The 13421-nt window shown below is 40.7% G+C and overlaps 1 protein-coding gene across 9 annotated transcripts in view; it reads right to left on the reverse strand.

Moving 5' to 3' along the window:
• Window positions 1-13421, reverse strand: part of MBNL2 (muscleblind like splicing regulator 2) — a 110208-nt gene that overhangs the window by 64270 nt on the left and 32517 nt on the right. For 7 of the 9 annotated variants that reach the window (XM_071549335.1, XM_071549307.1, XM_071549344.1 and 4 more), the window contains exon 2: window positions 7382-8214. In XM_071549335.1, coding sequence (XP_071405436.1) covers window positions 7382-7555 — 174 coding nt within the window. In that variant the 5' untranslated portion in view covers window positions 7556-8214. Of the gene's footprint in view, window positions 1-7381; window positions 8215-9358; window positions 9470-12770; window positions 12859-13421 lie in introns of all 9 variants that reach the window. The other 2 variants (XM_071549279.1, XM_071549299.1) reach the window with 2 other exon arrangements.

The following is a 13421-nucleotide window of genomic DNA, read 5'->3' on the forward strand; positions in this document are numbered from 1 at the left end:
TGCAGTTTCTCTCCTAACCAATTTAAACCAAGTTCATGGATTTTTAAGTCTGTCAGTCCAGCAGTTCAGCTACTAATCTTACCTTCCTTTTAACCCTTCCAAGTCAGAAGAGCTGGCTTGGAGACAGCTGCATGAATAGACAGGATGGAAACAAATAGGAGTAAGGAAGTGTTAAAGTGTGCCTTCTGGGAGGACTACTGAGGAACACTCAAAACTAAAGATTTTTTTCAGAAAACAAATAAGAACAGCTGACTGAATACACAGGGACTACAAAAGAGGCCTGAAACTCAGAGATAAGGGAGGGGGGGTGTGTCTGCGAAAAGAGACTGGCCTTTCTTAAACCTCCTCTCAATTTATGCAAGATGGTGCTGCCTAAATTCGTAGTTTCATCTTACACTTACTATAGTTTCTCCCTTGCCTTTGAATCAACTCCAGTTGTATGGCTGTATGATCACCTGAACAGAGATAAAAAGGGGAACCAGCTGTGATAGGACACAGGCCTGGATGTAACCCTCTCTTTTTAGGAGCTGCTCACAGTTGCACAGGTTGGGTAAAAGGTAAAATATACTCTTAGGAAATAGGATGTTATCATTTCGTATAGCATGTGACTTGCACTTTATTCTGAGCACAAAAATTGCCATAGCCCAAAAAAGCAGGGCCTTTGGGAATCATACCTGTCCTGGGAACGCTATTTTCAAAAAACAGATTTAAAACAATGAGCCTTTCCTCATGAGGCTTCCTTTGATCTCGGTGGGGAGAAATATGCCCCTTCCAAAGAGAAGTCAGTGGATAAAACCCACCCAGATTCATCCTTAGGACAATGCACAGAAGATTCTCTTCTGCTTTTCCAGTACAAGAACTGGGAACAGGCATGAGACAAGGAGGTTTGGAAAGAACAACCTAAGTTGGTTTCCACATGGTACATAATAAAGTTGTGGAAGTCCTTGCTGTGGGTGCTGCAGGTGTACATGGTTCCTAAAACACAGGACAAATCCAGAGGAAAGATGGTCACTGAGAGCTATTAGGTATAAGCATACCATGCCTGGCTCTCAGTGTCCCTGGACAGCACATCACTAGGAGCCAGCAGAGCACTTCAGGAAGCTATTGCATGTTTACACACCACCTCTGAGATGTCCACTACTGGCCACTACTGGGTCACTGGGCTGAATGGGACTTTGGTCTGCCCCAGGGTGGCCACTGATATTCTGAATACAGAGGAACCCTACAGAGTTAATTCTCAGTCATCTAAAACTGGCCTTGATTGACACTTTCTCTTCACACCCACACTTTGCAGCAACTTAGACACACAAAAGCTTCTGCCAGGCAGTGTTCTCAGACTACCTGGAGTTTACTGAATTTTTTACAAGAAAAAACAGGGGTGGGTGAAAAGAAAGTTATTGCTCTGCAGGAAAAGTGAGATCTGGATCCTGCAGCTTCCACATGTCCAGAGCCCACAGCTACTAAAAAGGGCAGCCTATACCCACCATTCTGCTGAAATTGGGTCACTGTGCAGCAAACCCAGCAAAATTCATGGCCCAGAAGGTATAAGCCACTCTGTTGCCCAGGAGTGTCACCCATTTCACTCATTCTTTCCCACCAGCTGTAGGCACAGTCCTTGAACTCTCTTTGAACAGTGTCACATCACGTAACTGGGTGATAGGCAAAAATTCAGCCAGTTAGGACACTAAAAACACCCATTTAAATACTTTCCAGTACAGACAAAACTAGCCTATCCCCTTTCCATGCTCATCTATAGTCTATCCAAAATGCCTCATCTACCATATGCAAGCAGGTATTACCTACTGTAAAGTGTGAGATATCCTGAGTCTCTGACTTTTCTAAAACATTTAGACCCACAAAAGGAATCACAGGAAGGCAAATGAATACCTACTGCCTCTCAGCTCTGAGCTTGCTACAAACAGCCTGCTCACTTCACAAAGACTTTTTTTCCGCTTCTTCTAAATAAATCTGAGGCCATCTTAAACAGATTGTTTTCAGGTCCAGATATTTTCAGCCAAGTGGATGTTCCTAAAATTTCTTTTTTTCCCCCTGTAACCCTTTTAACTTGTTAAGCAGGTCTCTCTGTACAGCTTTCAATTGCTTTTTATTCTGTGGTGCCAAATGAGACCAGATAGGCATATTCTTAAAAGGCTTTCATGAAAATGCAAATGAACAGTCCACAGTAGTCTGCTGGCTCAACAAACAGAGGTGTTTGAAGTCTTTAGACACTAGTAAATAGCTAAAAAAATACAGAAAAGGTTATCTGTAGCTCTAAAGAAGCTTTCACTTCCTTGTTACCACCATAAAACTTGCAATGACAGTATCTTCAAGATACCTTCTCTGGTATCTGTGTTAGCTTAGACAACATATCCTTCTAGTAGACAACCTACAGAAAGGGTATAAATCTGAGTCAAGAAATAACACCAAGATTGAAAATCCAGACTTGCCTTTGAACACAAGAGTTAACTCTCAGCAAAATGAGCGTGATTGTATTTTCTTATCTGCCAAGCTTTTCCCCTTCCCCCCTCCTGAACATCATCATTCATTTTAATGTTTGGTTGGGTTTTTTTTTAAATTCCAACTCAAATACAGCAAAGTGTTGTGTATTCTTGTCCACACACATTATGCTACATATTGGTATTCCTTTGGAAGGATTCTGTTCTTTACTACTAGCAAGACAAGAAATCCTTGAAAGTGAGTTTGCTTATAGTATCCACCTTGGAGGGATCTAAATGTGATGCATTGTTATATATACATGTTCTTCACTTTCAAATTAAGGTACTTGAACATGGACAGAAGTATAAAAATATAAATGAAGCAGTTACTGAAACTAAAACTTTCCTGTTAGGTCACTTGACCAACCCTTTCAAAGGCATCTAAAAGGAGAACCTGCAAAGGCTCCAAAAAGGTTTCAGGAGGGCTTAAGGCAGCAGACAAGGCTCTGGCTCTGGCAGTGCTTCCTAACCACACTATATCTTGTCACCCACTATCAGAGCTCAGGGCCTTGTCATGAAAGCTCCCCTCCATTCACCTCAAGCACAGTCAACCGGATTAGCCTGGAGACACTTTCATCCTCACATTAAGCTCTGCAAGGTCATTGCCTGGTATAGTTTTGGGTGTGCCTGTGTGGCCACACTACCTGGCCAGGTCACATGGGGTTTCTGCGGGACAGAGCCCCATTTGCAGAGGAAATGCTGTGGCCAGCTACAGGCAGGCATCTGTCTGACTGCTATATCCATCATGCGCTGGCTGATGACGATGATCCACCTGCATTCCAACACTCCAAAAATGCCCTGTTCAGAGCAGACTAGACTCTGCCCTTCACCAAGGAGGGAGAAACAAATGCTGAGCTGCATTTCAGAAGCTCATGCAGCAGAACCTGGCTTGAAACCAGAAAGTTTCTGGCCTGAATCTGACCCAGGCTCATTAGTCTTTAGCTATTTCTGTCTAGCCTGGAGCACCTCACAGATGAAGGATATTCAGAGCCCAGTCAGTCTTCAACACTGAGCATTTTGGATCCTCAAATCTGTCATCAGTCCAGTGGGTTGCTGTTGCAACTTTTGCTGGGTTTCAAGTCAAGTACTGCAAGGACAGGTATTGCAAGCCAAAAATCCCTTCCCAGTTAAAAGCAAATAAGGTTTGTTAAATTCTGTTGACCTTTTATACTTGGAACCATCGGACCTACAGGAAAATTTCGGTTCTGATGCAACTATGTTACTCCAGAGGCCCAGCCTAGGGCCACAGTACTGTCACTGGCAGAAGTAATGCAGAGCTCTTCTGGTGCCACACAGTCCCTCTCCCTTTTGCAGCAACAATTTAGGTTCCCAACTCAGTGCACTGCACAATCACAACGACAGCAGTGGGAGCACAAAGGAGGACACAGCACAGCATAAAGGCAGGTGTCCCTGGTTGGGATTATACTCTTCAGTCACAAAGCCAGATTTTGCTAGCTTAGAAAATCCTAAAGCTACAGACAAGTCAGTGTGAAGACAGTCACAGGTTAGATGAAAGTTGAAATAGTCCTTTGGATGTCATCTGGTCTAACCCTTTTGCTCAATCAGGGTCACCTAAAGACAACTTCCCAAGGACTCTATCCCAGACAGTTTTTAAGTATGTCCAAGGATTGAGAATCCACAACCTCTGTGGGCAGCCTGTGCCAGTGCTCAGTGTGCAGTGACAAATCGTTCTTAGATGTTCAGAGGGAGCCTCCTGTGTTTCAGTTTGCGCCCATTGCCTCTTGTCCTGTCACTAGGCACCCCTGAACAGAACCCGGCATTGCCCTCTTTGCACCCTCCCTGGAGGTATTTACACACATTGATAGGAGCCCCCTGAGCTTTCTCCAGGCTGAACAGTCCCAGATTTCCCAGCCTTTCCCCATGGGAGGAATGCTTCACCACCACTGTGACCCTTCACCGGACTCTCTCCTGTAGTTTCACACTGGTGCTCCAGCAGCCTGAAGGAGCTGGCAGATACTGATACCATGCTCCCTTGTCTGCCCAGGAAATCTGGAAAAAAGATGGCATGCAGGGGAGCATACATCCCTACCTAAAAGAGGAGTTATTTGGATCAATCAGTGTGTAAAGGAGAGTCTGTCTCAGAGTGCTGTATCTTGTGTTTGACAGACTTCTTAGGGAGCAGCTGTTAACTACCAGGCACAACCAAAATGTAACATAACTCCATCAGAGACTAAAAAAAATTTCTGTCTTCCCTGGGTAGATGTTTATTCAAAGAGACTCAACATACTCAATATAATTTATTTTTACAGCAGGTACACCAAACCCAGACAGTTAAAAGGTTAAGTCTCCAAAGCTCTAGATACTATGTAAATAAATGCTAAATAATGGCCTGCATTAAAATGCAGTTCAGTGTTCAGCAAGGAAAACAGTGCTTGGCTTTTTTAATTACATTCTGATTTTATCTATAATCCTAGACTGTTCTGTTTGTTTATTTACATGAAAAGTTATCCTGCTTGTTAAGTGCCAAAGCCTTACTCTGAAACTGTATGACTAACACCAGTATTTCCAAAAGCTACACATAAAGTAGGTTTATTTGACTAATGACCTAAGTCCTTCAACCAGCAATATACACAAACCAAGCTAACCAAGCACATTCTTGCTGTACATATGTCGATTTACAAACACTCTTTGGAATAACTGAGATAACGGCTGTGAGAGCACCAGTCAATACAGTCCAGAGCCCTGCACTCGCAGTGATCCCTGACAGCTTCCTGTGCACTGCGGGGTCAGGTAACACCCCAAAAGGCACAGCTCCCACTCATGCTCAGAGGCAAGAAGCTGCAGTAGAAGACACTATCATTAAACTATCAGATTTCTCTCTGCAGGCAGCAGGGTTGGCAGGAAGAAACCTGTACCTCCACCTCTGCTGCTTCAACCCACAATTTGGCTTCTGAGTATAATCCCATCTTTACAGCAATTTAACCCACTAAACTCAACTAGAAGACACAAGACAGAAGGCACAGGTGCATGCTCCCTTCTTCCAGTTGGGAAGAGTGCGATGATGGGCAGTGGGACAGAGCAGCACCACTTCAGCCACCAGAGATGGACTGGAGTGGGCTGGCCCCTCAGGGCAGATGTCCTCCCACACCAGGACAAAACACATCTGCTTGCTTTAACTACATTTTTTACATGGTTTTCGACTTCTCCACACTGAGCAATGATGCTAGTTGTCAGTAAGTTATCCACTGTGATCTCTCAGGATTTCTCTTCATGGTATTATTAGCTTAGTCTGTGACTCCAGTTTTTACTTGAAAGAGAAGTCTGAATAAAAGTCTCCTGCTTGAATAGCTGGTACCTCCACTGTGAGTGCCCAGCACTACCAGGGACAGACAGCAATGATATCCTTGGCATCAAGGGCAGGTGCATCACTGCTTTGACCAGGACACTGCAGCGGCCGCAGATCCACCTCCCTGCCAGCCCAGAGGTGACTGAGCCCTGCTGCCTGTCTCCAGCCTCCCAGCCACATCCCTGAGTCTTTATAACACATAAAAATAGCACATTAAAAAAAATCATTCTACTGACCTGTTTATTTTTTGTAAAAGCAGAGTATTGCTCACTTGCTGCAGACACTAGTCTGCCTGTTTAAAAAAAATTATCCCATTGGCAGACAATCAATATACAAGAGCGTCTACAAAGAAGCTGTTACAGTTTATCGTCCAGTAATCCATGGATTAAGGTCATTAATAGCACTCAATGACATACTGCCATGACTCCAAAGGTGCTCCTCTGGCTGACAGGACATACAGAACATAACCCCCTCATAAACATTTCCCCTGAGATTCTTTCTTTTAAATCTTCAAAAGAAGATAAGGAATGAGAAAAAAAAAAAAGGAAGATATCTAGCACAGTATCTTGCATTGCATATACAAAAAAACAGTGATAATGAAAATAAACAACCCTGAATTTTCTTCTTTCACATTGATGTTTTCACAGTAGTAAGAGTTCTTGGTAGCTGAAATTTTGATCCCCAGAGCTAAATTTAAAAAGCAAGTCAAGACATTCTTCCATGCCCAGAAGTTAAAGCCACAACTAAAACTTTGAAAATAAAATCTGCAATGCTCAATTCTGTCCTTTAATTATTTACATGAAATAAGCTTTTTCCTTCTGTTGACATGGGAACACAAATGTATCATCTTGGAAAACACTGTGTACTCCTCAAATCCCATGGGGTCATTAATCTTCTTTTATGCAGTACAAAAGGCATTTTCACAGAACCTTTAAAATAGTTTTCCAAAGTGTGCCTGATGTTACTAGGAAATCAGAAACTGATGACCTTACCACATAATTGCTAAATATCCTCTGAAGGAGAGAATCCCTTCACTCTCTCCTAAACTTATGCTATCTACACTATCCATTCACGTAATTACCAATGCTATTAATTTGTGTGTCTCCAATACCAAAAGTAAACAATCTGTTGTGCTAAAATTGAAGTAATGGATAGACTTTTCTTGCTTCTGTTGATCTAAATGAAAGAATCTGCACTCTTTCCATTTGATTTGTTTCATTAGGATTCTGGGAATGGCCTAGTACTGTGCCACTGTGTATTTTCATCTGCCATGAAACAATTATAATTCATAAAATGTACTCAGGAGAATACAATAGTCCTACCAGTTGGAAGCAATCCTGTATCCCACAGTCATATGCAATTTTTGTAAACAACATAGTGACACTTGAAAAAAAAAATCCTTAGAAAGAAATCTTAAAGACTTGAAGAATATGACAAACAACATTTGTTTTAATATTCATCTTACAGAGAACAAATCACTTTCTGATTAACCTGGTTTAGTTGTAACTCATAATTTCACATTTTACTTTCCGTACAATGTAGTAGCATTTTCACTACACATGCAGCTTTTTTTTCTTACCTTTAAGGAATCAAAGCAGGCAATAACTCTTCCATTTTCAACCTGGCAACTTTTAGGAGGGTGTGCAAATTTGCATTCTTCATCAGACCGTGAACAAGTTCCCCTCTGAAACTGCCTGCACACTTCTAATGTCAGCCATTTTGTGTCTCTTACAGGAGTAACATTCAAAGCCATGATGAGAAGTTGATTTTGAACTTCTAAGTTGCTATGAAGTGAATTATGCTGTAGAAATTTCTAAAAAAAATGATGAAGGAAAGGAAGAGGAGAAACAAAAAGATCAGAAAAAAAACTTCAATTCCAATTGAAAAGAAAGTTTAAAAAAAAAACCAAAACCCACCAAACAGTGGGGAACGATAAACGATGTCCAACACACACAAAGCAGAATAAGCAGAGAAAGTTTAGCAGCAAGCAGTCACTCATCAATCATTAAGTCCCACTTGTAGACTTTTGGCTGGGAAAATGCATGCTCAGATGCATTTCTGTCTGTACAACACGTGGGTTTGTTGATTGTAATCACGGATGCACCAGATTTAAGCCAAGGTCCATCAATGCAATGGCACTCCTTGATAGAAGAGAAGTTCTCCGACGGTTGCTTGCCGGTATTGATCACACGAGAAATGCAATGTAGTCATTTGTTCATGTCCCAGGAATAATAATAATTCTTCTTTCAGTTTCCCATCAACTAATTGGCAAATAGAGACAGCTGAGGTATCTTCCGCCAGGTGTAAGGTGAAGGCAATGTCTGGCTGGCAAAGACAGGATTTTGAGAACACAGGCGTAGCAGTCCTCGCTCATAAAAGTGACTTGGCAAAGGCACTTTTTAAGTCACTGACCTGACAAAACAAATACAGCATCAGTTCACGTGCAACTCATTCAAATCAACATTATGAAACCTATCGTCCCTTTTTATCAGATTATAAACATACTTTAAAAAAGAAAAAAAACATTCTTTAAAAAAGAAAAAAACAACAAACCAGAAAAAACCCCCATCCTCCTTCATGAAGTTACACGAGACAAGGGAATAACCAGTAGAAACACAAACTGCAGTAATATTCTAGGCAGCAATCCAAAGTTGGGAATGATTTAAATAGATGAATGTGGCAGACACAATAATTAGGCCCACTGGTTGTGAAACAATTCAATGTAAAGTGCTTAGTCTCCAAAACAATATAAAAGAACCCATTTCCATTAATTTAACACTTGGCCATTTAGACTGTGTTACTACACTGCAAGTTGTTACTCGTTATTTGCTCTTCCTTAGCAATGAGGCTGGTAGTATTCTGTTCAGAATTTTTGTCTCTCCCTCTATTTCTCAAGAGAAACAAAAACCAAAACAAAAAAAGTTACCATTCCAAAATTACAGGAAAAAAAACCTTCCATATGCCGACAGTAGAGTTAGTTTCCCCATTAACCAATAGGCTGTTTCATAAAGGCTTCATGAAAAGCCTCACAACAAAGTCATCATCCTCAAGTGAGTCCTTTCAAATATGAAGCGGTCTTTATCTAAATATTCCCTTGATTTGATTAGCTTTTGTGTACCTTTACAAATATATCATTCAGCATCAAAACCTAAGACTTAAATATGGCACTTAAGCCATTTGGGGAGTATAAAATATCTAGGATATTTTATGGATAAACAGATCTGAAAAATCAAAGGGTTAGATATGATAAGTATTTTTAATCACTAACTATATTTTATCTGCAGACAGTGAAGTCATGGACATGATGTTTCCTTCTATTTAGCTTCAAAGTAACACAACTTTTACTTTGCAGATACCATCCAGAAACAGTTGATGAATTATGTTTGTGCAAGAAAAAGGGCAGAAGGACTGAAATAAGTGAGATTTTAAAATGAATCAATAAAAACAGGTCTAAAAACACTGTCAGCTTTTCCAGGCCAGAAAAATTACCATTCTGTGCTTGGATTCATCTGTCTTAAAGTCAGTATTGTTAGCAATGTGAGTAAGAATTACTCACACACAGTTCCAGCAACAAATCCCAGTTCTGACTGTTAGGTCTTCACATTTTCTCTTACTTGGCAATGCTACCAGAAGGGTTTTACTCCAATACTTCCACCAAAATCCGCTACTGCTGGATGAATAAAGGGGAAATGAAAGCTAATGACTCAAAAATCCAAAGTGCAACAGACAATAAGATGGGTCTGGATGACACTCAGCTTTACCTAGTCATAAAAAATAACGAGTTCCAAAAGAATTAGTACATTTTTAAATAATTCTATGCAATTACAGTACCGTACATAAATTAAAAATTCCTCTAATTAAATATTCCATCAATGTTGTTCAACAGCATCGATGAAGAGTGAGATTAAGCTGAACACATACAAAGAGGTGAGGAAATACTTCTAACTGATGAAAAAGGAAAGAGAGGAGGAAAACCAAAGAGAGATACTTCACATGAGCCTGTTGAGCTGATAGCTTGTTGGGTGATGATTTAGCTGGCTAAAAGTAAAAGAGGAAATACTCTCCCTGGAGCCACACATTCCAATTCAGAAATGTCAGTAATGGTTTTCAGTAATAGATGCAGGAGACAGACTGAAATTTTGGAAAAAGGGTAAATGTTATACAGCACTCTGCTGAAAGTCACAAGTAGTAATATACTGCAGGGCTACATACCATTAAAATTGACAAAGTTGTTTCTGAAGTAGTAGGTGTTAAGACTGAAAAAACCCAGACATCGCACATGGCAGCAAAGCAAATAGCACACAATATAGAAGTGGCAGTAGGCATGGTTTTTAAAAAAATGTGCACAGTGGAATTATATAGGAGGTTTGTGAGACTGCAGCAAGAATTCATATCAAAAAGCATTTGGGGGTGGAGGGTAGAAGAGTGAAATACACTCTCATCCTACTGCTTATCTTCTTGCTACATGAAGATTTTCTAAAGAAAGGGAAGCATGCAAAGGTTGTCTCAAAAATCCATGTCTTGTCAAACGTAACAGCAGCACTATCTGATTTCTCAAGAATCATCAAGTGCTTCAGAAGTTTCTACTGGTGAAAGCTTAAAAGACAGAACTGAGACCTTTCTGAAGGAGGTCACACCTTCTGGAGGAGGCAAGTGCAAACATGGTGAGGACAGAATAATTTGGAGTGCTTCATCCCTAGCACTTACGTGACCTACAAATTTGGGACCACATCCTAAGCAGCTGTCATTCCTCCTCTGCCCATCACCTGCACCAGGAGGATGAAAGAAGAGATGACACCTTGAAAGCCTCAACATGAGGGAAGCAAAACAAAGAGAAGGGAAAGAAAAGACAAACTAGAGAAAATAAAATCAGGGGAGGGGCCAAGGAAAGTAAAATTCAGCATATGGAGAAAGTGCTCAAGAAAAGGAAAAAACAGGAAAGGAAGGTAGGAAAAGGAAATAGCCAGTTATGGAAGAAAAAGAAAGGGAGAGACTTCACAGGAAAAGAGTTCAAAACAAGACAGGTATGGAAGAAAGATGAAAGAATGATGCGAACACTGGGGGAGAGCAGGACAAAAAGGAATTTCAGAAGGAAAGCAGAGGAGGCTGTGGTTACAGGGGAAAATCCAGCAGTTTGGGTAAACAGGGAAGTAAAGGAGGGGAAAGAAATTGGGATGTAGATAAGAAAATTAGTAATTAATAATCCTCAATAAAATGCCTCCCAGGTCACAGGCCATTACTAACATCACAGCTCACCCTGACCTTCAGTGTTGCAAAACTCACCCACCTGGAGAAAACCAGGGCCTCCAGCAAATGCAAACGCTGCTCTCCCTTTCGCTACTTCTGTTTATGTCCCAACATATCAGCCAAAGTTGGCTGTCCTGCCAAAACCAACAGGACCTCATCAGCCTAGAGCTCTCAGTGCCAACACCAGTCCTTACCCAAGCAAAAGGTTTGCTTTGTTATTTGTTTAGGAGTTTTGTTTAGTTGTTCTGTTGCTATTATCACTAACATCCCAACTCAAGACCCGTAGCTAAACAAAATGGCAAAACTTACACACTGACAACTGAAATACAAAATGTTCTAACAAAACTGAAGAAAGTACTCAATGTAAGTATAAAAGAAGAAATTTTGTTTGTTTTTTTTACAATTATCAATTATTGTTTATTTTCAACCTCTCACACAGTTGGATCAATGGAAATGATCCAGAACGGACACTTACAAATGCAGCTTTCTGTATGCTAAGTGGAATAAATTCATGGACTTGTACAAACTACTTAGCTTTAGAGCCTTCTTCTCAGATAAGCATCACTTCCCTTTTGCAGAAAGCTAGCAAGGCATAGAGGAGTAGGAGGCTTTTGCCATGGTTAAAAAAACCAAAAACATTTAAATTCTTAAACTAGACAAAGTACACAGACACTAGGAGGCCACAGAAAAGGTTCCCATTCTGAGGAACACGAGGCAGCCAGCAACTTTAAGAATTGCAAATGAGCACAAAGCCCTGCCTTACTACAAACCAGGTGCATCTCTCAGCTGGAAAATAGGGGCTCTTGCTATCTACAAAATATGGGGTGCTCAGACCAGTAGTTTTATTTATCAAACAGATTCCATGCCAATGGATTATGTATTGGGTGTCTAATGGAGAAGCTGGACTTCCTGGACATGTTGCATTCATGCTTCAGTAGATAACTTGCAGTAATATGAAAAGACCTCATTTTCAAGAAGTCAACTCTGCAGCTGATGACTTCCAGTAAAGAAGTAGAGTCCTCTACATGGTCCCACCCCAGAGATCTTAGAAAGTGTTAAGTTTTACATTTTTTTGAGATTTAAGCACTCTGTATTACTATTCATCACACTAAAACCTTCAGTAAGAGGTGTCAACACTGGGGTTCAATTTGTTGCTCCTCCTGTCAAACTTCATCAACATGATCCATGTATTTCTTCTATAAATACACCAGAAACTCAAGATTAAAAAGCTAGAAAGCCCTCAGTTCTACCTAAGAGGGACTATGTAGTTTGAAGTATATAAACTCTTCTTTCCAAGCAAGCCACAAAAGACATTCTAAACATACTCAGCTTTTGAAGTTTGATCATTTACAATGCTGTGTTTTAGGCATAGGGAAAAAAAGAGAAAAACCCCCAAAACAACCAAACAACCATCTCCAGATGCCTTGGGACGTCCAAAACCAAGGATTAACCAATGTGCCTCTCTCTACAGGTGCATCTTCAGACTATGGACAAGCATTGTGTTCCTTCAAAAAAGTACTGCTCCTTCAGTCGTCAACCGTATTTGCAAAGGAAACTTTTTTTGCATTTCAGTATATTTACAGACAAAACCCAGTGGAAAGATTTAACATGTAGGAATCCTTCTATAACCAGATCAAGTTAAGATACATTTGAAGACTGACATCTACTGAACCCCCACCCTTAAAGCAACGAATAGGCATCCAAATCCCACAGTGTCATACCTCTTGTGTGCAGCTGCACACTGGACTCCACTTGCAAAGCACTCAGGGCACAGCCATGTATTTAGGAGATGCTGGCAGGTGCTTTAACCTACAAGATGGTGAGACTTGGTTCAGTTTTTCAACTAAACCTCATTTTTATACTCCTAAATGTCTTTTTTTCTCCCCATTGTCTGAGCTTTAAATAGCATTCAAGGCATTGAAACAGAAGAGAAGCTGCACACCAAAGGATAGCTCCAACCCCACAAGCACACTGCACTGTTGCTTTAAATTCCAGCTACCTGCCATTTCCTCGACTGCCCTGTGCTATTTTCTCTTGCCCTGCCTCAGACTTCCTGCAGAGGAAAGCAAGGTTGCAGTTTAATCTGACGCTAAAGCTGGATCTGTTATGATTTGCCTTATCAGGTGCAGAATAAAGCCAACACAGCAGTATAAAGCACCCTGCATCACATGTGATGACCAACTCAACAGAGACGTGGCCACATGCTTGTGCCCTGCTGTGGGAATTGGTTTACAATATTTGTAATGGAGAAAATCCTGCCAGAAATGGATTTGTGAAGAAGATCAACAAGCCATTGATAATGCTTTAACAACTGATGTTTTTAATGATGTTTGAATGTACAAAATGATTGTCAAAATGTCTTTGTGCAAAGT

Source organism: Pithys albifrons, chromosome 1 (genome assembly GCF_047495875.1).
Source record: "Pithys albifrons albifrons isolate INPA30051 chromosome 1, PitAlb_v1, whole genome shotgun sequence".
NCBI classification, from domain to species: Eukaryota; Metazoa; Chordata; class Aves; order Passeriformes; family Thamnophilidae; genus Pithys; species Pithys albifrons.